Source organism: Vidua macroura, chromosome 5 (assembly GCF_024509145.1).
Source record: "Vidua macroura isolate BioBank_ID:100142 chromosome 5, ASM2450914v1, whole genome shotgun sequence".
Lineage (NCBI taxonomy): Eukaryota > Metazoa > Chordata > Aves > Passeriformes > Viduidae > Vidua > Vidua macroura.
In genome coordinates this window covers 18,557,498-18,582,218 of record NC_071575.1, presented here as the reverse complement: position 1 = coordinate 18,582,218, position 24,721 = coordinate 18,557,498, and the positions used below count along the sequence as shown (strand labels likewise).

At 47.7% G+C, this 24,721-nt stretch overlaps 1 protein-coding gene across 1 annotated transcript; it reads left to right on the top strand.

Annotated features, from left to right (window-relative positions):
* Positions 1-117: 117 nt before the first annotated feature.
* On the top strand, positions 118-24,132 carry SREBF2 (sterol regulatory element binding transcription factor 2). Its single transcript, XM_053977698.1, has 19 exons — positions 118-283; positions 4,564-4,944; positions 5,850-6,022; positions 7,152-7,292; positions 9,107-9,328; positions 10,443-10,557; positions 10,751-10,932; positions 11,716-11,908; positions 12,842-13,023; positions 13,708-13,981; positions 14,282-14,451; positions 14,671-14,839; positions 15,410-15,530; positions 16,154-16,263; positions 17,540-17,672; positions 18,182-18,350; positions 19,506-19,691; positions 20,567-20,678; positions 21,315-24,132. The coding sequence occupies exons 1-19, from the start codon at positions 202-204 to the stop codon at positions 21,533-21,535; spliced, it is 3,336 nt and encodes a 1,111-aa protein (XP_053833673.1). The 5' UTR covers positions 118-201; the 3' UTR covers positions 21,536-24,132.
* Positions 24,133-24,721: the final 589 nt, after the last annotated feature.

The following is a 24,721-nucleotide window of genomic DNA, read 5'->3' as shown; positions in this document are numbered from 1 at the left end:
CCATCACACCACGCGCCGCCGCGGCCGCCGATTGGCCGGGGGCGACCTGGTCTCATTGACAACAAACCGCGGGGGGCGCGCGCGCCGGGGCCGCGGGGGCGGGGCCGCGGGCCGGCCCAAGATGGCGCGGGGTCGGCGGCGCCCGCCGGCAGCGGCAGCAGCCTCCGCTTGAGCGCCCGGGGCGGCGGCGCGCCCTGCGCGATGGAGGGCGGCGAGCTGGCCGCCGAGAGCATGGACACCCTGACTGAGCTGGGCGACGAGCTCACCCTGGGCGACATCGACGGTAGGAGCCGCGGGAAGGAGCGGGGGGTGGGGTGGAGACGGCGCGCGTGGGCTCCCCACGCGTGTTAGGGGGAGCGCTCCGGTCTTCCCGCGCGGGCCCGCGGCTGCTGGGGTAGGAGGCGTGGGTGGGTGGTCCTTGGATCGTGTTTCTGGAGTGTTCAGGGTGGGGGCGCTTCCCACGCGGTACGGGCTGCCAGGCGCGCGGGGGGGAGCGGGCATGCCGCGTCTCGGGTGGGCACAGGCGGGGGAGCGGAGCGCGTCCCGCCGGGCAGCGCTCGCCTGGCGAGCGGCCACGCGTGTCTCTCCTGTCAGGGGAGCGCTTCTGAGCGACTTCCTTGGGGCTGCCGCACGCCTGGAGTGGAGGCCGTAGCCGCAGGAAGGCGGTGGGGATGTGGGGGTCCGAGCTGCCGAGCCCACCCTTCCACCGGTGGCCGGCGCGGGAAGGGGTCGGGGAAAGCGCTGACCGCGCTCCCCTGCTCCTGCCGCAGATCCACGGGGCAAGCGGCGCTGCCCACGTTCCCCTCGTGTTTCCTCGTGGGCTTTTTAAAGTAGGTGCTAAACGATGGCTGAAGCTGTGCCTCCACTTGTGCCCGTGGGAGGCCGAGCCTCCAAGCCCTCCTGCATCGAAACAGCTCTAACTGCTTACATTTCCCATTTTCCCTGTCATCCGAAAACTTTACTGCATCGCTGGCATAGCACAGACCTGTGAGAAACCCCCTGTTTTCCACCGAAGTGCAGCGAGATGAAGCGCCTGCGTGTGACGCCTATTTTATGTATATTTTTGGCGACACCAGGCAGCTCCTGAAAACCCCGTTTAAAATGACATTTCTCAGTGTGGTCTGTGCTGTAGGCTGGTGGAGATGAGCTCCTGCCTTAGCTTACTGCTTTGCTGGGCTGTAATCCCAAACAGAGCTCAGTTTTGGGGGTGTCCAAAATATCCTTGTTTAGTATCTGGAGATAAAATTTTCCCAGTATTTTAAGGTCTTTCACTGACACCACATAGCTTGAGGCAAAGTTTATACTCCTTTTTTTCTTTTGTTATAAAAGAAGAATGTGCCTTATGAGAGTGCAATGGGCTTGGTTATTGCTCATAAAGTTTGATAGCGCACATTGAAGGAGGTGCCTGCTGTTGTTTGAGCTCCACGTAATGAGTTCTCAGGTTCCATATGGAAACTGAGACGAATTGATGAACCCAGCAATGGCTCTGAACTGAGGTGTGATTCAGAGCGATGAGTAACTTAGGAAAACGAGCTTCATTTTCCTCCCCACCTCCAGGGGTGGATTTTCCCGGGGAAGGCAGGGGGAAGATATGTGATAATCCTGCTTTTTTTGTGCATCAGCATAGATTCATCTCAGGGTTTGAAATTTTGCAAGGATTTTCATTTTATTTTTAAGTCATCTGTGTGGGTGTTTCTCTCCTGTTCAGACAGAGGGGGCTCCTCACTGCCTGTTGCATGGATTTTGATTTTTTGTGGCAGATGTACTCTGGGATGTCAGTGCTCACTGGGTTCATACTTCAAGACAGGGCACAAGAGTGGCCGGGGGGCCCCAGTGCTGAGCAGTGCTGAGCCCAAAGGCTCTGCCTCTTGCCCCAGCACAAGCTTCTCCACCAGCCATGGGCATCTTCTGCTGGCAGGGCACTGCTGGGTAACATCGGAGTACGAGGTTTGAGTCGGTGGGAGGTTGAAGCACATCAGGGTTCAGGACAGTGAGGTTGTTTCTGTTGAGGTTGAGGTCTCTGCTGCTTTCTTTTTCTCAGAGCACAGCACCTCCAGGAGTGTGAGGAAGAGCAGCCTTTGTGCTGGAGAGCTGAGCCACTGCCTGGGAAAGGCAGCTGAAGCCCAGCCCTTGCCTTTCTGCCAGGTATCCAGGCCCTGGGCTGATGAAAGCAGCAGAAGCCCTTGGTGGGCTCAGTTTTGGTTTTGTAATACCTTGTTGACATTTTTTAGCCTTGGGTTGGGCTGGGATTTTTTTCTGCAGTAAGGTCACTGCTTTAGGGCCTGAGACCTAGATACCTTTCCAGCACAGAGGGTGCAGGTGCTTTGGTGACACCAGGTTTATCACTGATGGCTCCAGAAGCACCTGAGGTTTCTCACAGTCAGTGTAGATATTCTGCGTTCTGGGTAGGCAAAGGTGTTTTAAAAAGCAGAGATACAGATTTTGGGTGTTGGCTGTTTCTCTTGCTTATAATTTTTTGTGTGTTGTTATTAGGAAAGCTCTTGAGCCCTTTAAAAAAGGTGGGTTTTAATTGAGACTGCTAGACTTCCTGGCAGTCTTAATTCTTAAAAATTAAGCTTTAGACTTTTTGCATTTAATCCATGTTAAGTCTGTCATAAGATGTGATTTAACTTGTGAGAGCAGGAGCAGTTTTTAAAATAATCTATTAAATCTGCTGCATTAAACACAGCATTCCTTAAAACACAATGCTTGAAATTTTGTTCTTATGCTGGAATTTACCACAGCAAATCTTATCTGATTTATGTTTATTTCCTACTTGCAATTGTGCTGTCTGATAGTTAAATTGCAATACCATCAAATGCAGAGTTCAGGAAGTAGTCTGGATTATCAGTTTTATCACAGTGAGGGTTATTTGGGATGGTCTTAGCTGAAGTCAGTTGGAATGTGAAGAGCCTTTTAATATCCATCTAGATGTTGATCTTGAAACAGCCCTCTTTGTTCTGCTAGTGTTTTGTGAAAGCCAGTTAAGGCAATGCATTAAAAAAATAAATCTTTCATTCTCTAGTGAAGACAAGGGTTTGGTCCAGATGGTCCCCAAGGGTGGCTGCTGCCTCATGCTGGGGGAGCTGTGTGTCCCCACTTAGCATCAGGTTGTGAACAGGTCAGGAGGACACATCTCCTCCTAGGCTCCTCCCTCCAATAGACTCTAGTTCTTGAGAGCAGTGATCATGGCCAGTGCTTAATTGTGTGTCAGGGTGTGGAAGGATTGCTATCCAAAGGGAAAAGTAGAAGTATCACAGAAATGTGTCGAAATGTGTATTGAGGGAGCAAGAGGCTTGCAGGAGGATTCATCCCTTTGCTCTGTTTCAGACAGAGGAGTGTCAGACAAATTAATTGGATAATGTGTGGGTGGCATTTCAGAGAGCTGAGCAAATCAATAGCCCTCTTATTGCTGGGCCATAATCCATGGAAACTTCTTGTCAAAAGTTTACTGCTTCAAATCTACTTCATAAATCACAGCAGTGACATCCTTTGGGGTCTGTGATTCAGAAAGGTCCTGGTGTAAGAAGCCCTTTGCAGTATTTTTTCCTATAAATCAGAAATCTATTTTTTGCTTCCTAAACCCATTTTTATTATTTTGTTATAATCTCTCTTAGGTTTGTGGGTCCCCTCTTTTCCTGTTTCCAGAAAAAAATATATAAGACTTTCAGAAAACCATGGAAGAGCCAGTGCCTCAGAGGCAGGTCCTGGGGTGGGGAAGAATGTCTGATTCCCCATGCCACTGTCTGCACACAGACACAGATATATTTATATGTCTTAAGGTATTAAATTGGATTAGATGGAGGGAAGAGGAAGCTCTGCTTATGAACAATGATCTCTTGGTTGTGAAATGTTCACCTCTAGGGGGAAGGCCTATAGTGTTACAGTAGGAGCTTCTTGATGTGGGTTCATCAAATCCTGGAGAAGGTGGGATGGAGAAAACCTGTTGTCCAGTGATTGCAGGCAGAAAACCAACAGAAAAAGTTATTCTGATGTTTTAAACACATGCATGGATTTATCATGGTATAGTTTTATAAAGTGGTGTTTCCTTTCCTGGTTTTTCCCCAATTTTTGTTATGCTTGTAAGTAAAAGAAAGAGAAGATGAATTTTTATCCTGTCTTTTCTTTTTCCAGATACTCTGTGGGGCAGTACAGATAAGGGACTTGAAAGCTCTAAAAAGTTGGGTGGTTAGTGCTGGAATTGTGGAGGTGCTTGGTTTCTTCCTTCTGCAAGGGTTAGACTGAAGGAGTGATGGAACAAGACTCTAATATTTTAGATATGTATGGGAGATGGCTTTAAGGTCTAGTCTGTGCTTGGATCTTGTTGTCTGGAAAAGTGTTGTGGGAGGGTCTTACTTTTCACCCTAAACAGCAGCAGCAGTGCTTTGCTGCTGGCCACTGGTCTCTCTGGAGGTGTTGCATTGGTGTGATGTTCTCTGAAGGTTTTGAAGGACCCAGAGCTTCATTCTGTGCACACACACTGTAATTCCATGATGTAAATGGCAGGTGTCAAAGTATGCGGGTGACGAAATAGCGTTGAACAAATTTTCTTCTGTTTTACAGAGATGCTGCAGTTTGTCAGTAACCAGGCAGGAGACTTTCCAGACCTGTTTTCGGATCCCTTGTGCAGCACCTTCCAGGGCAGTAGTGGCAGCAGCAGCAGGACCCTGGAGCCGCAGTTGCAGCGGCCCTACAGCCAGGTGCAGCTCCAAACCTTCCCGGCACCCCCTGCATCCCCCCAGCTCCAGAGCCTGCCGGTGAAAGCAGCGCAGACGACGCCTCCAGCCCCTCCACGCTCAGCCCCTGTCCTGCAGCCGCGGCCCTCGGTGCAGCCTCAGCTCCAGCAGCAGGCCGTCATGATCACGCCAACGTTCAGCTCTGCTCCCCAGACCAGGATTATCCAGCAGCCAGTCATCTACCAGAATGCAGCCACAAGCTTCCAAGGTAGTGCTTGCAGTGCTCGGGCTACAGGTGTGCCTGGTGTACTTGCAGTAAATGGCATCAGTGTTCAAACTCCAAGTGCATCATCAGGCATGACATGCCTGATGATCCTTTCTTGTGATGCTGCCTGTAGGATGTCCCTTCTCCTACCTGCATGGCTTTGGAGTTGGGGAGCTTAAGAAATTGTCAGGAACGAGATCTTAAGTGTTTTTGTGTGACCTCTTACCATAATTGTTTTCTTGCTCTTCTCCTCTGGATTTGCCTTCTGCCCTATGGCTCTTGGGAGGCTTGTGAAAAGATGTCTTAAAACGTCATTGTTGGCAATCCTGTCCTCCCACTGATGGGTGCACTGGGCAGATCCAGTGTGTCCCACACAGCAGTCTGGAATGGAAGCACATTTTGTCTACCAAACTCTGGAGCTCAGTACTTACACTGAGCAGAGACACCTGTAGGAATATTTAGCAGTCTTCCTTTGTGACTGCTGGATGACTTGATCCTCTTCAGTAGGTTTTGATTCTTTACATGACAGATAGGATATTTACATGACAGATACCTATATAGGATATAGGATACATGACAGGATACACTCCACCAAGACCAGGGGGAGTGGGAAAATTCAGGTTGGATGTCCCGTATAATGCCACTGAAGCAGAGTCCTGTGCTATCAGACTAAAGGGTTTTGGCTCTATTGTCTCTGTGCCTCCTGGAAAGCTGCTATTCTAGGTGCAGTGCCCTGTTGCAGAAGGCACCAGAGCAGCTGGAAGTTTCCCAGCATGTGGGATGGGCTAGATGAATGCTGCCTACTAAGAAGCAGTGGGAAGAAGAGGAGTGATGCTAGAAGAATTTCCAGGCTCCGTGAAGGAGGTGTGTGTCTCTCGACCATTTCTGACATCTCTTCTCCTTTTCAGTTCTCCAGCCTCAGGTCCAGAGCCTGGTGACATCCTCCCAGGTTCAGCCGGTGACGATCCAGCAGACAGTGCAGGCCCAGCGAGTGCTGACGCAGGCTGCCAACGGCACCATCCAGACCTTAACGCCAGCCACGGTCCAGACTGTTGCTGCACCACAGGTTCAGCAAGTTCCAGTAAGTAAAAATGTGGCATCCTGGGGGGATCCAGCAGAACAAGAAAGTGCTTTCATGGGTCTGGTCCCCTGGCTTGCCTGGGGAGAAGTGGTGAAGCTGTAGGGCTGGCAATCCTGGCTGGGATCGCTTCTGCACAAATGTGAGAAAACCTGAGAGGTTTTAGCCAGCCTGTGTCCCAGAAGCATTTTACTTCATGCAGGTCATGTGTGAGAGTCCCTGTTGTGAGATGTGATCTGACTTCTGGCCAATGCTCAGCAACTGTTTTCAGTAAAACAGTAATTAAATGCAGTCTAAATTTATTTTTTAACTTGGTACTGCTAAACCCAGTCGGAAACTTCACTTGAACAGACTTCCTTTGACTTTTGTCTTCTTCTTTGCACGTCCTTCACCTCTACCACATCTTATAAGGACTGGTTGATACTGGAATGTGTTATTTTAATTCTTCTATCATTTTTTCATAATTTTACTGTTTTACAGTGACATGTGATTTTTTTTCACTCTTGTGCATCTTTGTATTAAAGAAAAATGTTTGTCCGTGAGACTCAGTATGACAAAGTTGCTATGGTTAAGTTGTACTATGCCATCTCTCATGTTCTCAGAGAGTCAACAAGGTATTTGAAAGAAATAAGAGCAAAATAACTTACAGTAGATTTTGATCTGCTTGATGTTAAAGGGTACAGATCCTTTCAGTGAAATTGCAGGGAGAAGCTACTATGGGTATTTGCCAAAGCAGACTGTCCTAGCTGTGTTAGACTGAATACTCAGACAGTTAATGTAGAGAGCTAATTATAGGTGTAACTGGAGAGGGGAAAGCTGCTTTTCCATCAGCTCTTTTGTGTTTTTATATACTTGTTTACTTCTGATGACTGGTTTGAAAACCACTGTCCTGGTGGTTCCTCTGCCCCACTCTATCCAGTGCTGTTCGCACTGTCTCCTGCTCAGAGTTTACATTGAGGCTGATGGAAAGCATCCAGGTGATGCAGGGTACAAGTCAAAGAAATACCTTGTTCTTTTGCCAGCCACTGAGTTAAAGCTATTACAGCTCTGTCAGTGCTTACCTCTGGCTACTGAGATCATCGGGGAAATACGTGCCTGCTCTCCTCTTCACCTGTAACTCTTTTCAACCTAGGTTCTCGTCCAACCTCAGATCATAAAAACGGATTCTCTGGTCTTGACAACCCTGAAAACAGATGGCAATCCTGTTATGGCTGCAGTACAGAACCCAGCACTGACAGCACTCACTGCTCCCATTCAGACCACAGCTCTGCAGGTACCCTATGGCTGTCCTTCCATCCCTCTCCTCACTGATTACCACAAGGTAGAGTTACCACAAGGAAGAGATTCGTGCTTTGGTATTCTGCAGTGGCACAGACAAGAAGGGGTTTTGAGGGCCGTTGTACACATGTCCAGGGCAAGTAATACCCTGTTTCTGTCACGGGTAAACACAGAGATTGTATTGTTTGGCTGCCTTCCCATGGCCAGTAAGCAAAGATCAAGGGCACATTTCTGTTTACCTTTTTCTGGTACTACGAGAAATATGGCCTAAAAACTCAGTCTAGTTTTTAACTTGTAACCAAAAGCTACAAACTTACTCAGAGTACCTGTGGAACTTCCTTTTGCACATCAGTAGTGTCTAACAGTAGTATATTAAATGTGACAACTAATTAAACTACTTTTCAGAGGGCATATTCAGGGAGGATTTGTCATAATCATTGGAGGTGGCAATTGTGCTTCATGGCCTCCACTTCTAATCAAGTCTTAGAAATTTATGCCCCCAAAGAAACATTTATTATGATCTTGTATGTTCTGAACAGATATCTTTGTATAAATATTTACTGGGGGAGATAAGCTTGTCAGTGTGGACCTAAATTTTGACTTGTTTTGCAATAGCATGGTACGCTTCTTAGATACTTACTAGCAGCCAGGCTAAAATCTTCAATTAATCTGCTTGCTTTTAGATGACGTTTTCACACAACTTGAGGCTTATGAGGTTGTGTCTATCTGAGGCATGTTTGAACACATTGAAATTAGGTGGATATTAGCCAAGGAAAGGTATAGGACTTAAATTCATTTATTTGTCAAGTTCCAACTTGAAGTGAAACTGAATTAATTTCTGGTATCCCAATTAGAAGACTATTTCAGTCAAAATTGTTTCTGAAATTGCTCATTAGTAGTTTATTCTCATGGCTAGCTGCTCTAGGCTAGTTACTATGTTTTATCTTCTGGCAGAAATAACTCTTACTCTCCATAGCTACTTGCTTCCCTGATCCTTGGTGTACTTCAGAGAGCACATGTGCCTTTCTAAATCTTGCTTTGCTGGATTAAGCAGTCTGAACTTCCTTTCATTACAGCTGTCCTAGGAGCCCCTCTATGCAGCTGTTCTGGTGGGATTCATAATTTTTTATTTCTGAGTACATACTGCTTTAGTTTGCTTAGATGGTCTGTCCTACATCTAGATGCCCAAGTTTGAGCTTTCCATTCTGCTGTATATCACTCATTAGTCTTAGTTCCTTATATTAAGGTATTTTTATGGCTTATGGATTGGTTTTTTTTTTTTTTTTTTTTTTTTAATTTAATGAAATTCAAATCACAATTTGAACTGTGTTCCTCAAGCCGAAGGTTGTTTTTTCATAGTTGGATCCTTTCCATCAGTGTCGTTACTTGTGTCATTTGAAGTAGTGTAGGCTGTTGCTGTTTTCATGGCTATTTCTCCAAAGGAAAGGTGGATTTTGACACTTGGAGTGTAAAGATTGTAGGAACAAGGAGGAACTTTAGTCCCTTTATTTATTTAAGTGGATGAACAGAGCGTAGTATTGGCAGAAGTGTTGATGTGCTTGGAGAACAAGAGATGTTCCTATTCCACACTGACCAGTGTGGGAGCCAGAGTGACAGATTTTTCTTGCGTTTCTGTGCCAATGTTTGTGCCAGCTAAGAAAGATGGAAGGAATTTGGCATCTCACACATTTTCTGAGCTGTACCAACTTTTCCCGAATCCTTTTTGTTTACTCCTTCTTCTTTTGCCATCATAAACTTTATCTAAATTGGCTGATTGTTCTTGACACTTGTTACGCATGGTCTTTGTAGACCCTTGTTGGGAGCAATGGGACCATTTTGACCACAATGCCGGTGATGGTGGGACAAGAAAAGGTGCCTATCAAACAAGTTCCTGGGGGTGTCAAGCAACCTGAACCACCTAAAGAAGGAGAGAGGAGAACAACTCATAACATCATTGAAAAGCGCTACCGGTCATCCATAAATGACAAAATCATTGAGCTGAAGGACCTCGTCATGGGGACAGATGCCAAGGTAAAGATGGGAAATAAGTGCAAATGTGGTGTCATACATACTTTGTCTTCAGGTGCTCATTTGCTCAAACAAATGAAGCATTTGGGCACATGCCGCTGTTAGTAGCATGCACATGTGTATTGGGGTAAGACTGGTGAGAATCACTTGTGCTCGATAATTGTATTCAGGAAGGGTCATCTGTAAAGTATTCATTTTACTATGCTAGTGGTACTGTTTCCTGAAAATAAGTTATACCTTATGCATTTGTTCTTATATTAATTAGGTCTAACTTAAAATAGGCCCTCTAGGTAGAATGTCCAAGTGGATGTTTTGATAACTCTGCTAAACCAGATCTTGCTTCAATTAAGTTTCCTTTTCCATGTGACTGCAGTAAGGATGAGGGTTTACAGAGCTTTCCAGTTTATTTCCTTTAGATACTGAGCTGTAAAAACTCCTGCTTGCTGAAATACTGCAAGATTTCTTGCACCACATGTTCAGGGTTTGTTCCTACTCGCTTTACCTCATGCTGGTGAGACAGGCAGTAGTATTCTTGATACCTTCTGTGACTACTGAAGAAATAAGTGTACTAGTGAAGTCACCTCCTATTCCACTCCATTGGAAGTGAAAGCTTTTAAAAACATGGGTAGTGTGCAGTGGCTTCACAGTACTTTTGGCTTATGTGTAGAAGATAAGCTTGCCCGCTGCTGCTGGAAGCAAGGATTTGCATGGAGATGGCCAAGCGAGTAAGGCAAGGAGGGAACTACTTATCTCAGAATTTATTGGTGATCAGGCAGCAGCTTGTTCTATCCCAGAATTGACCCACTTCATTTGTAAACTGTGGTACTTTCAAAGGACTATTTCTGCCTGAAACGTAGGTGTGAACTCCATTGTAATTTGGATGTTAATCTGTTTCTCTTGTACTGTTTTTAAAAGAGCTTAGAGAGACCTCATCCTTGTCTATCTTTGATACATCCCACAGAGCATGCTCTGCTAATGGCTCCTTTGCAGCTGCTGAGAGGTTCTTTATACCTTTTTTTTACCACATGATACAAAGGGTTGTGGTATTCCTACAGGCAGGAGTGATCCTTTTATACTCTTATTATAAACTGCTTTTTGTACATTTAATTCCTTACAGATGCACAAGTCTGGAGTCCTGAGAAAAGCCATTGACTACATTAAATACCTGCAGCAAGCTAACCATAAGCTGAGGCAGGAGAACATGGTTCTGAAGCTGGCTAACCAAAAAAACAGTAAGTTGTGGAGGCTCTGTAGCAGATGGGAGACAGTCAGCATGGATGTAGGATGTATCTTGCAGTTTCTTATTCTTCAGAAAGGTTGTATTGACAGTGGTCACTGTTACTCCAGATGACTGAGCCAATCTGAGAGCCACTGACAGGAGTCAGGATGGAGACACATGTACATAATGCACTTTGATTTTTTCAGAGCTGTTGAAGGGCATTGACTTGAGCAGTCTGGTTGACAACGATGTAGACCTGAAGATTGATGACTTCAACCAGAATGTGCTGCTGATGTCTCCTCCAGCCTCTGATTCAGGATCTCAGGCTGGCTTCTCTCCCTATTCCATTGATTCAGAGCCAGGAAGCCCGCTCCTTGATGATGCAAAGGTATGTGTGACTTTACCTTCCAAATTCAAGCTATCTTCTTCAGGATATTTAAGAGCCAGAATTTAAATTCTTCTTATTCTCAAGAGTGGAACCAGCAGACATCTAGTAAGCAGATTTGTAGGGCTTAGAGATCCTCTGTAAGGATGAGGAAGGTGCATGTGTGTGTTTTATCTTTCTTTAAATTATTGAGACTATTTCCTGAGTTGTATTACCTGAGCCCTACCTTAGTTGCTGGAAGAACTGTGCTTATCCTTCAGCCCCTGTACAGTCTCTGTGGACTTAGAGTGCATTTTCATTACCCAAAGAGCCTATGGTTTTCCAGGATATGTATGTCAAGTGAGTAAAGCAGGAGAACTTGGAAATGGATGATGACATCAGTTCTGGTTTATGAGACCATAAGTAATCAGAGTAACAGAAAGCTGTTAGCTGTCTTTGACTTATGGTTTTTTTTTGTGGATATCACAGAAGTGGGTTTTCTGGGAGATCCTCAAAAGAGTAAGGGCAGCAAAGGTTAATCCTGGCCTAACCCAGGGATACAGTTAGAGTTAATTCCTAAAATGACTGGACACAGAAGGAAGTTGAAGGCAGTCAAATATTTCAGCCTTATCTTACTAAGCTAAGAAAAGCTTTACTGGAGTCCTTGCTCATCTGGAGCTCAAAATTTATACATGTTCTGTTTCTCCTTATTCCCTACCCTTTCCTTAGCATAAACATTTTTTGTGCTCCAGAATGGTAAGCATTGTGTTTTTTCTCCTTTTTCTCTCCATTCCTATTCCCTTGAAGGTTAAAGATGAGCCTGACTCCCCTCCTGTGGCACTTGGTATGGTGGATCGCTCTCGAATACTCCTGTGTGCTCTCACATTCCTTTGCCTTTCCTTCAATCCACTGACATCCCTCCTGGACGCCCGAGGAAGCCCTGAGTCCGACAGCCTGGTGCGCCATGGCTCCGGCAGGAACGTGCTGACCATTGAGTCAGGTAAAGAGCTAGCATAGTTTGGGCCACAGAGGATGTCCAGCCTTACATGGTCTCTCTAAAAGCCACCTGCAGCTGTGAAGGCTGCCAGTCACAAAGTGGATGGTCGTTGTGGTTCAGCAGGATGGGTTTGTGTGTTCAGGGAGTTGTACAACCTTTGTTTAATGGGTGGGGAGGACAGTAACTGCAGGGCAGGGCATGGAAGGAGAGCCAGCTTGGATATGGCTCCAGTTCACATCCAGTATTCTTCTTGCATAAAACCAGCCATGGCTCAGCGTGGTGAGGTTGAGGTGGCACCTATTTGTAGCCCAGCAGCTTGGACTTTTGGCATAGACCCTTGAAAAGTAGTTTAGGGTGTAAGGGGTGTCCTCCTTTCCTCACCAGTCTTGAGGCATGTTCACTTTGTATTTGTTTTTAAGGTAACTGACTGATTTTTGTCACTTCATCATAAAGTATTACTATACTGTTGCTATGGAGTCTTGCAACTGGGCTTGTTGATACACTCATCCCATAAAATTCATAGTTAAAAGTACAGTTTAGGAGAGGGTGGGGGATTCTGTAGGCATGCAGTTGTTTTCCTGACTATGGTTCCTCAGTGTCACTTTGCAAATTTAACTAAGATTGGAAAATGATACTGGAGTATTGAGTACCTGTGGGTGTGTCTTACAGAAAAATCAGAAGACAGCTCTTGGAAAACTAAGTGCTGATTCATTTTTTTATACATCAGTCTTATAAAAATAATTTGGTTGGGAATGTTGAGGTTGGAGTTTGGATGAAGAGGTGTTGGTATAGGTGTTTCCTGAGTGAATTGCACTCTTTGCATTAAACACATGGCAAGCATAGCAAGACATCCTTCAGAGTCGGCACTCATTGTGTTGCCAGGCTTTTGGTGTCCAGGTTAGATTTTAACTTTCCTTTTTGGGATATCCCTTGTAGATGCAGCTGGTTGGTTTGGTTGGGTGATGCCCACCCTAATCCTGTGGCTTGTGAATGGAGTGATTGTACTGAGTGTGTTTATAAAGCTCCTTGTGCACGGAGAGCCGGTGACCCGGCTGCACTCAAGGTCCTCAGTCACCTTCTGGAGGCACCGCAAGCAAGCAGACCTGGATTTGGCACGGGTAAAGTTGACTCCTTGTTTTGCATCAAATGCATCTTTTAGATGGGATTGTGGGTAAATGTTTCCCAGTGAGGAAGTGGTGTGGCACTTGCAAGATACTGTATTCCTTGAGTGGATCATCCTGTGTGATTTCAGAGAAGATGTTGCCAGGTTGTTCTGAGCAGATTACTGTCCTACTCAGCCTAAGTTAGTGAGGCATGGAAGGAATGGAAGAGGCTCCTAATTTCTGTCCTTGTTGCTAGCTACTGCACCTTGTATTAGTTTTTGGCAGCAACATCTTGGGTTTTGTCCAGAATCCGGCCTCTGCTGTGTCTGTCTGCTGTCCTCCAGCCTCTTGGAAGTCCTCTTTATTGTTGAGGAAACATTATATTATATTATAATATTATATTATAACATTATATGCAACATATTGTTGAGGGAAATTTCCATGGTGTTTGACAAGGCAGGAAGCTCTTTTTGTCTAATGTTGATGTGTCTCACAGGGAGTACACGATCAGAACCATGTGTAGAAAGTATATTTAGGGCCAGATTTCAAGCTGGTTTTCAGTTTCTGTGTTGATGTCCCTCTGCTAAAGATCTTGTCCTGACTTGCACGTCAGTTTGTCTTGCTCCCAGTGCCAAGGTAGTCCCAAAGTGTCTCTGATAGTGATTTTTGTTGCTGAACCTTTCGTTGTGTTATTTGCAGGGTGATTTTGCTGCAGCTGCGTCAAACCTGCAGACTTGCCTGTCAGTGCTCGGACGAGCACTGCCAGCTTCCCGCCTGGACTTGGCCTGCAGCCTGTCCTGGAATGTGATCCGCTATAGCCTGCAGAAGCTGGCACTGGTGCGGTGGTTGCTGAAGAGGACTTCTCATCAGTGGCGGGCAAGGGAGGCCACTGCAGGATTCGAGGATGAGGCCAAGACCAGCGCTCGGGATGCAGCCCTAGCGTATCACAAGCTCCATCAGCTCCACATAACAGGTGGGAGCAGAAGTGGCAGATCTGCTGTCTGGTTTTCCTGAATGAGGAGACTCAGCTGATCCTGGAGCATACAGGGAGAGGACTACAGCCTCTCTCCTCTGGGAGGGCTGCTGTTAGAAATTAGCCTGACAAATTTTAGGAGCCACTTAGTAAAACACAGCAGGTTCATGCAAAAAAAGAACTTCATATCAACAGGTTCTTGTTGTTTCTTTAGGATAGTAGTCCTGCAAATTGTGGTAGTATTTAGTAGCTGGTACTACTGATTAAAAATTAACACTTTTCCTTCTCCTCCTGGTACAGGTAAACTTCCCTCCAGCTCAGCTTACTCGGGCTTGCACATGGCATTGTGTGCTGTGAATCTGGCTGAGTGTGCAGAAGAAAAAATCCCACCCAGCACAATGGCAGAAATTCACCTGACGGCTGCAGTTGGCTTGAAAACCCGCTGTGGAGGCAAGCTTGGTTTCCTGGCGGTGAGTTGTGTTATCTTCCCTGATCACACCCTCAAGCAGAGATCTAGGAAAGCCTGGAAGCTGGCATTGCTGTATCTTGGAGAGGGCATCTACTAGCACTACAATTATAATATGACCTGCAATTATGATATGAGCTGTACTTACGATATGATCTTTGTCCTTGGTGGTGCTGCTCTTTCCTTAGATACTGTTCTCAGTCTTGTCCTCTCCTTTCACCAGAGCTACTTTCTCAGCCAGGCTCAAAGCCTGTGCAGCTCGGAGCGAAGTGCCATTCCTGACTCGTTGCGTTGGCTGTGCCACCCCCTGGGACAGAAGTTTTTTGTGGAACGAAGCTGGATGGTGAAGTCTGCTGCGAAGGAGAGCCTGTACTGCACACAAAGGAATCCCGGTGAGAGCCGCTCATTCCCCAAGTGTGTGGCATCCCTGCACTTTGAAGCAGTCTTTCCACTCTTGTCTGGGACAAAAACGGGTGTCATGTTTGAGAGTGTGTCCTTTTATCCCCACCCTGCTTGTGGTTCTGATGGCTGAGAGGGCACGAGGAGCTGAGGCATCTCCTCAGCCTGCAGTGTCTGGCTTGCCTCCCTTTATATGCTGTTCTGGTCACACTGCTTGTCTCTTTATCTGCTGGAACACAACCCAAAGGTGGCCCTGAATGTTTGGGGAGTGACTTCGGGGTGACCAAGGTTTATCCTCTGCAGAGCAGTGTTGTCACTGTTTTGCTGAGAGGCTGAAGTGCCAGAGGGATCTTTGGCCAAAGGCTGCAGCTTTAAAAGGGGATTGAAAGGATAAAAAAGCCCTAAAACTTAGTCTCTAAATCATTCCATTAGTTTCTTGAGAATTTCCCTCTACTATTCTTCCTCATGCTCTTTCCTTCATTTTGATTCTTCTTTCTGAGTGTATTGGGAGGTGTCTAGGGGGATATGCAAATTAAATGGTTTGGTTTATCATTCTTCTCTAGCGGATCCCATTGCACAAGTCCATCAGGCGTTCTGTGAGAACCTGCTGGAGCGAGCAGTGGATTCACTTGTGAAGCCTCAGACGAGGAAAGAGGTAGCGGGACAAGAGGAGGAGGAGTCGTGGTGAGTATGTGTGGCCCACTGGGCACTGCTGGCCACAGCAGCAGGCTCTGAGGCAGAGCTCATAACCACTGACCAAGTGCTGTGGGGCAAACTGCTTGGTTAGTCCTTGTTAAAGACTTGGAATGACAATGCTAGTCTGATTGCCACTGTTTATTAGCAGAGCAAGCTCTGCCTCTTTGACTTGAGAGGTTTTAATACAAAGGTGAACCTGGGAGGGGTGGGGATTTCTGGTGTTAGCTGGGATAATACTGGTTGATTGCTCAACTAAATGGATGGCACCTTCTCTGCTGAGACAAAGTTTAATGTTCAGGAGGACTAAAATTAGTGTGTACCTACCTCTTCTATAGACCAGGACATGTTTGAGGTGAGACATGAGGTTAAATCTAGTTCTGTGCTGGTGGTCATGAAAGGGGAGAGGTGAAGCTGTTCCTCTCAGAGCATTGCTCTGCACTTCTACTCATGGCGTGGTCTCTTCAGTCCACCAGCGTTGTGTTACTTGTAGAGCTTGAACTTCCTGTGGGCTTAATGGGTCAGCACTGTTTAAACATGACTTGTGAACGAGAAGTGCCTTGGTATCTTCTGTTGGACAGCACAGCAAAGATCTGCCCTGTTCCTTGTTTCAGTGAATTCTCAGGTGCAATGGAGTACCTGAAATTGCTCAACTCATTCTTGGACTCAATGGGAAGTGGAGCCCCACCCTTTGCCAGCAATTCTGTACTCAAGTCTGCCCTGGGTAAGTCCAGCAGAATGGAAGCTCTTTCAGATGCAGGATCTACTGCCAATACAAATTCCCTCTCCCTACCACCTCTCAAACTCTAGTTTGAGAGGAGAAATGTAGTCCTTGGAGTGAGGCCTGATTGCATGCCAGTGTGGTACCACAGCTCAGACTGGAGAAAGTGATTAAGAAGGCTTATAAATTTGGCTCTGTGTTACAATGCTGAGTGCCCAGCCAGGGACTGCTGCTATTTGTATTGTTGGGCAATATTTTATTTCCAATCTGAACCCTGTGCCCTCGCCTGAGAGCTTGCTTCTAGCAATGCAAAGGGGGAGGAAGGGTGGAGCACATAAACAAACATAGCAGCATTGCAGTTGAAGTACAGGAGGTTTTTTTTCCCATTTAATTACCTATTGAACTGGGTTGCCCCCACTTTCACAGTGGCTGTCAGATATATTCCTCAATCTCCACAGACCTGCAGCCTCTGCTGTAAGCAAGCTCTGGGCATATATTGGGAGGGCTTGTTTTGGTCCCTTGGTGTATATTTAGTGGGTCAGCAAGGGCTACAGAATCCCTCTGAGCCATGTGCTCATCTGGGCTGGGTTGGTAACAAGCTGCTGGAGTATTTGTTTAGCTTGGTGTTGGTACAGACAGCACCTGGCTGCTCACTGGGATGCTTTAGACACAGACTAACTGCTGTACCTAAAATGTATAGTAGGAAAACAAAATAATTATTTTTTGAAAGGGAAGTCTGTGCTTGGGTCAGTATTGCCATAGAATTGAAAAGCAGGTAAGAGTAGCAGAACATATGTCCTTTTGCCCTAAGCAAGCTTTGGGAAGTTTTTGAGGGGATGTTAAATAATGAAAGAAAATCTGTAGGGAGCCCAGTGTACTGTCTTGTCGTGATGGTGATCGGTGCCAATTATGAGTGTATATATAAGAGTGGAGTTGTTATTTTGGGGTGGTGAGTGCAGATCATTGTCAGGAAGGAAGTCAACAAATTTCTAGACAAGATGGTGGGATACATTCTTGTTGACAAGATACACACATGCCATCCAAAACTCTGCTTGCAGTCAGATGTAGGGTGTTTGCATGCTGCCAAGTTCCTTTGTGTTCTTGCAGCACATTTCAGCATTCACATGAGTGGCTGAGTTCCCATGGGATCAGTTTGGGCTCATTAGCATCAGTCCCAGCAGAAGGCACTGGCAAGGGCCTGTGGTACCTGTCCAGTTCTCCAAGTGTGAGGGAGCCGGGTGTGCTCTCCTGGGCTGCAGCCGCTGGTTCTGTTTTGCAGGTCCTGACGTGGTGTGCCGGTGGTGGTCAGCAGCCGTGGCTATGGCAATCGCTTGGCTCAGAGGGGATGATGCAGCTGTGAGGTCACATTTTGCAGAAGTGGAGCGCATGCCAAAGTCCCTGGAGATGTCAGAGTGCGTAGGCCTCATGCACTTTTCAAACTGCTATTCCCTTCTAAATGGGTTGACTCTTTCCCCTAATGCTGTCCTGTAGAGTCACACCTACCTGTGCTCTGGAGCTGCAGGTTCTCTTGTGCTCTGCAAGTGCCAGTGTGCACAGTAGTTAATGTGTAGGTCAAGGCTTGCAGACTGATAGTAAAGCTGTGGACTAGAAGTCACAGTCATAGTTGCTTCTTTAGTGATGTCTTTTGGCTTTGTTCTAATTGCACAGTCTCCCACCTTCTAAAATCAACCAAAACTCATGTGATGATGGAAAGGATGGTGTCACCATCTCAGTTCTTCTGCACTAGAGAATTTTTGCCAGCTTTCTCTCATTTCTCTGTTCTGTCTGTGTAGGTGAGAAACAATTGCCGTCTTTTTTCTGTCTAAGGAGTGATAATATCTCTTGAAGGTGGGAGAGTGAAAGCTGATGCTGTAGCAGCATGACATGGTATTGCTTGAAAGCAACCTGCTTTCTCTTTCAGGAATGCCCTGGTGAAAGCTACCTTCTACATGTGTAAAGCTATGCAGGCCTCTCTGTCTGGGAAGGCAGATGGACAGCAGAGCTCCCTGGGTCACTGTGAGAGGGCCAGCAGCCACTTGTGGAACAGCCTCAACATGAGCAGTGGCATGTCCAGCACTGTCCTCAACAATGTAAGCATTGTAAGCCCTGGGATAACACATGGTCTGTCTTGGTTGTAAGGCTGGTGTTGCTGCAGGTGTGTCACTTCTCTGTTGTAGCTGCATTCTCCATTCACTCTGTATCATGGGATTAGAGGGGGAGCTTCTTCCCTATCCTTGAAAAAGGCATTGCCATTGTTCTGTTTCTGCTGTATGGGAGAGGAGAGCTGCAAGTACAGTGTCGTCTCCCTGGGCACGGTGTCAGCTCTTGCTCCTCTTGTGCCAGTAGCTGTCACCCCTTTCTGCTGCTTTGACCAGTTTGAATTTGGCCCTGCATAGATGGAAAGTATCGATCTCTCCTCCAGGTCAAGTTGGTGATACCTGTAGAAAAGGACATCACTCAGTCAAGTCTGCTTGTTTCAGGCCACACTTATGAATGTTTGAATCCTCTGACACAGAAGTGTGACTATGCTGTGCTACTCCTGAGTTTGTGTGGGGCTTGTTTCTCTTCTTTCCAGGATTACGTAAAACTGGAACTTCCCTCCATGGCATATGGGATGTGGTTCTGGTCCCTTTCGTCGTTGCTGGGTGGCAGCTGTAGTGCATTGTAGTTGCATTGCATGTTGTGGCAGTGACTGTGCAATGTTTCTGCAGTGCAGTACAGAGGCACTCTCCGTTCAGCAGCACAGGCAGAGAGCCCTCCCAGAGCCGGGAGCGGTGCTAGGGGGCAGCAGCAGATGGGGAAAAGAGGTTTGGCAGCCACTGTGGGCTGTGCTAAGACTGCCTCTTTTTTCTCTGCAGGTCGCATGGCTGTCTTTGCTGTTTCCCACTAGTTAGCGTCACTTTTTGGGCAGGAAAACCTTTGCAGTAGGCTGTGTTTCTGTGGGATCACTTTGTATTTGTTAGCATTGATCCCAGTGAAAGGTGCAGGCAAGGGCATGTAACACTGATGCAATGTGCCCTTGGCACGTTTCCTTCTCTTGGTCGAGAGATGCCACTTGGGCAAAACGCAAAAGCCTGCTCCCTTTGGTGCATTGTGGTAGGGTGACACGGCGGGGAGGGCAGAGGAGCCCCCCAGGTGGGCAGGAGGTGCTGTGGCTGCCTTCCCACCAGCAACTGTGTAGCTTGTTACTTGCCCAATGCTATGTGTTACTAAAAGTATGTGCCTGGGCATCTTGCCTCTTGCAGATGATCCAGCTGCTTGCCTGTGACTTGCTGCTCTCCCTCCGCACCAGCCTGTGGCAGAAGCAGGCGAACGCCAGCCAGGCGCTGGGTGAGACCTACCACGCGTCGGCCCCCGAACTGACGGGCTTCCAGCGCGACCTCGGGAGCCTGCGCAAGCTGGCCCACAGCTTCAGACCCGCCTACCGCAAGGTGATGGCTCGCCTCTCCTGCCTGCTCCACCTCCAGCTTATCTAGAGCCCTTCCTGGGGGTGATGGGAAGCTGGTGCCCTTGGAAACATAGGGTGCATCAGAGCTTGTGTGGTTTGGATGCTTGGGATGGGATGCTCTTCCACTACCAGCCTCCGTACTTTCTCTTGGTGGGTGATGAGGGAGGCTCCTGTGGGAAGTGGGGAAGTATCCACTTTAGTTTCTGAATAGAAAACCATCAGCACATGTGTATTGCCAAATACCATGGCATCCTGTTTATTAAGGTGGCTTCAGATTGGGTCTGAACCTCTGGGGAGTGTTGAAGGAAGCTTCCTCAGCTGTGTTGGCTCTGCTGAGTAGCTGGAGGGTCAAATGCCTTCTGCATCTGTAGAGCCTCGGGTGCTTTTCTTGGCATTTCCCCACTTCTCTTCAGTTCATCTAGTTTTAAGCCTCTGTAGAGGAAGTAGAGTCTAATACTTGGACACAAGATTTGTCCTGGTGTTGTCAAACTCTAGATTTCAAAGTTTGATGCTGTTACCAAAGCACTGCACTAGCAGCATAGGTTGAGAATCCTGGACCACAGTGCCCAAGTTTGCCTTCAGATTTTTCTACCCTGTTCCCTGCTCTCAATCCTCCCCTTTCCAGGCCACTCAGAGTTAGGTGTCAATGTTTTTTCCCCTTCCTCATGGTTGCCCTGACCTGCAAATTCCCCAGAGACAGGTGGAAAGATGAGGCAGGAGCGTGGAAATGGGTCTCTGTTTTTGTCAAGGTGTCAGTGCTCTGCTCTTGAAATGTGGTGGCTGAGGGATGACAGTTCAGCCACAGCATCGTCCCTCTGCCAGCCCACCTCTCATCTTCCATCCTACCTTCCCTTCCAGGTTTTCCTCCATGAGGCCACTGTGCGCCTGATGGCAGGTGCCAGCCCTACCCGCACCCACCAGCTGCTGGAGCACAGCTTGAGGAGGCGCACGCCCCAGAGCAGCAAACAAGGTCAGCCCTGGGGCCCAGGCAGTGACTCACTGCATGTGGGACTGGGAGGGGGCAGTGCTTGGGCAAGGTGTGGGGGGCATAGATACAACCTGCAGTGTCTTCTGCTGTGTCAGGATAATGAGCTGCCATCAGCCTATGGCTCAAGGCAATGCTTCTGCCATGTTCTCTACAAGCCAGCTAACGTGAGCTGTGAGCCCTGGGCTGGAGGTGAGGGCGAACAAACTGGAAAACATTTGCCTTCATGAAGCTACAAGTGCACAAAACTTGGCAGTCTGGGGTTTGGAGCCGTCAGTGCAAAGGCAGAAGCTGGGAATTCTAAAGTGAAGAGCCAAAAGATGAAGGATGTAAGGGAATGGGAAGCATGCATGCCAATGTTGGGATGAGCCCTAGGAAGTGAATTGAAAGGAACTGCCTCTGTAGGACGCAGGACTGACAGTTCCTACCTGACTCTAGCTTAGACTGTTCCCCTCTGCTAGCCTAAAGGCCCTCAGGTGCCCCCTGCTCTTGGCTCAGCCAGGGGATGCTAGCCAGAGAAGCCTGTGCTTGGTGGTGGCAGTTGAGGGCCTGTGTGGTGGGGTTTTCTTATGCAGGTGGTTGCTCTGTTATGAGTTTTCTTTCTTCACTGTTTGCCCATAGGTGAACTGGACACGTTGCCGGGCCAAAGGGAGCGAGCCACGGCCATCCTGTTGGCCTGTCGCCATCTCCCCCTCTCCTTCCTGTCCTCACCGGGCCAGCGAGCAGTGCTGCTGGCCGAGGCTGCCCGCACCCTGGAGAAAGTGGGGGACAAGCGCTCCTGCAACGACTGCCAGCAGATGATTGTCAAGCTCAGTGGGGGCACGGCCATCGCTGCCTCCTAACACTGGCATGGGTTCCCTTTGTGCAAAGACAGCCTGGTTGAGCATCAGCCTGGACTTCCCTTCTGGACCTTAGAAAAAGTGCTAGGTTAGGGCTGTGCTGGTGGGATCAGGATGGGGTGGGAGAGGGAGGGAAGGGTTTTGGGTTTGATTTTTTTCTAAACTTGCCCCAGGTTTAGCTTTACTAGCTTCCTTGCTTGTTCTCAGGCACTGCAGCAGGAATCTGTCTAGTTGTGGTTTTTGTCACTATGCCTGGGGCTGTTGAGAAGCGCTGCCCCGACACAAATCACCTGTCCCTGCTTGGGACAGAAGCCCACAAGCCCACGGCATAGAGAAGTGGCACATCCCGTGTCTGTCCTCAGGGGTATTCTGTTCCCTTTCTAAACACCCTCTGCAGAAAGGAAATCTCTGGGGAGGGCAGAGGATCTGTTCAAGCCTTGTCCCATGGGGCCGCACCAGCTCTCCTTGAGTTGTGTGCCAGGAAACTGAAGCCCCCTAGACCCAACTTACCTAGGTGCTCTGGGAATATCGCCTGGGGCCAGTACTGCCTGGAAAATTTCTCTACAGTTTTTATACAGGTTTTTTTATAGGAATGTTTGTGGCTTTACAAAAACATGGGGAACAATGCAGCAGATTTCCCTTTCCTTCTGCTTCATGCGTCTTTTCCTGTGATAGCTGCCTCCAGTTTTCAGCAGGGGGTGGGTTTGTGGCAGACTGCAACAAGCAGAGCCTGGTAGACCTTAGCATCCCTGGTCATCTGGTGCTGGGTGGCAGCAGAGGTGGACATGCTGTGCCCTGCACTTAGCATGAAGGGTGAATGCTTCTCTGGTGCCTTTTTGTTGATGCAGAAACAATTTTTAGAAACAGTTTTTTTTACGTTACTCAACTCCCAGTCACAGAACTTGTCTTCAGGTGTTTCTCCTTACCTTCTCTAACTGCTCCACAGCTCCTACAGGATTTGGGAGGCCCTGGTTTAGGGTGCAAGTCTCCCAGCTTTGTTGTTGTTGCTATTCCAAGCAGTTTGACTTGCAGGTGTTGAATTGCCTGTGACTTTCCAGGAGTGGGAGGTGGATTTGGGACAGGCAAAGAACGGTTCGCCCTCTTTCTCTCTGCCTTTCCTGTTGTATTTCTCCAAAGAAGTGCAGAGTGGTTGCCCTCTCACATGTGCATACATGGAAACAAGCCTTTGGCAAGTGGGCATTGCTGTTCCTCCATGTGTATGGCCAGCATGTTCTCCATGTTGGCAGCTCGAAGCATTTAGATACAGGCAGCCATCCAAACCCATCCTGTCCCAATCAAGCCTGTACTGCCCAGCTCCTTCAAACTTGGACTGTTTTGCAAGAAGCTTTTACATTTATCCAGCTCTTGCAGAGAGGCATGAGCTCCTTCAGAATGAGAGGAGAAAGATAGGGGCTTGTGGTTTCCCTTTGCACAGGGTGTTTTGGCATCTGGGAGGGCCATTTCATGTGCTGCAGTAATTGAACACAGATAATGCTAGTCCTGGAGTTGCCCAGCTTCAAGGAGATGGAAACTGGGGCCAGAAGAAACCCGTCTCCCAGCAAAGCCTGTTCCCAATGATTGTGGTCTGTAGCTGTGGACAAAAGCGTGGGGACCAGAAGGTGTTTGCCTACCTTCCCCACTTTATTTGGTGAATAGCTGGTGGACGCTCAGCTGCAATAGCCAGTACTATCCTACTGGCTGGGGTGTCCCTTGTTTCCTGGAGTCGGTGGTTGGAGGTGGAGCTCATTGTTTGAGGGGAAGAGGTTGCTCTCAAGAGTGTCTGATCAGTGTAGGGGAAGCTCTGGTGGCAGCAGCTTAAGCTTTGAGCAGGTACCCTAAGTGTGCAGAACAGCTCTTGATTTGTACACATTTTGATTGCTCATTGCCAACTTCATGAGCTTATCAGTGATCCTGTTTTGGGGGGTAGATTGCCTCTTCCTGATTTGTTTTCCTCTTCTGTGGCTCTCATGCTGTCTTCCTTGTCATGGAGTATTTTTCCTAAAATACAGAAACTCCTTGCCTGTGGCAACCTAAGTTACCTTGCATTTCTCCAGGTCTGCGTGCAGCACGTGGGCAGTTGTGTGCTTTAGTAAAATGGGAGGTAAGGCTTTAGGAAAGCAGTGATGCTGAGGTTTCACTTTATCACTAATGGTAGCCTGAGCCCTGGGGGCTGTGCCGCAGGGAGTACTGGCTGGGCCAGGAGCTGGGAGAAGCTGTTGGGCTGAAACCCAGGTAGTGAATAGCATGAAGCACCAAGGGTCCTAGCATGGCTGGTATGTCTCTGCCCCCTCCAGAGTGAGGGATCTTTGCCCTGTTTTTTTCTACACTGTTCAAAAATTTGCTGTCCATCTGTCCCTACAACTTTTTTTATATGTGTGTGTATATACTGTAACTTTTTGGTTTGTGGGTGGGAGGAAATTGTTTTATGGATTATGTGAAGAAAGTCTATTTATCCACATGGAGTTCAGAGTAGGGATGCTTTGTGATATGAGACGCAACTGGTGGTGGGGAAGTTCCCCAGGGAACATATCTGCTGTCTGAAAACCCTATTCCAGGGCTTCTGAGCATCTGTTACCTAATAAAGATGAATGTTACCACCACCTCCCACCTGCCCTCTTTCTCTTAGCTCTATTTTTCCCACCCAGCAGCTGCTCTTAAGCAGAGGTGAGCTTGAAAAGTCCTTTAGAGACATAAAACCTCACAGGCGCCTCATGAAGCTGTCCGTCCTTTGTCCGGATGACCTAGAGAACAGAACTGTACCATTTGCAATGAAGGTCCCTTGGAGAAGCAAGTGTGGTGTCTCCATGCTCTTCTGGAAGCAGCTCAAGAGCATGATGGCTCAAGCAGAGCCAAACAAGGTGGAGCTGGGCCAGAAGCTTGCAATTTTAGGAGCTTCTCTAGGGGAGGAAGGCTGTTACCTGACCTTGCTTTAGAACAATGTCCTTTTGCTCCATCTCTTTGTTCCTCTGCTCCCCCTGGTAAAACTCTGTCAGAACCATTAAACTTCAGACAGAGGAGTTCTGTTTTTTGTGCAGCTGCTTGAAGGGTTTTGCAGTTGGCCCTGTAAGCTGTGTTCCCACCATGTCCCCCATTGCGGGGGGTTCCCCAGGCCCTGTGGGGGAGCGGGCTTTGCGCCCTGCTGCCCCGGGGGAAGGTTTGTGAGCAGTGTGACGTTCCCCAGCCAATTCA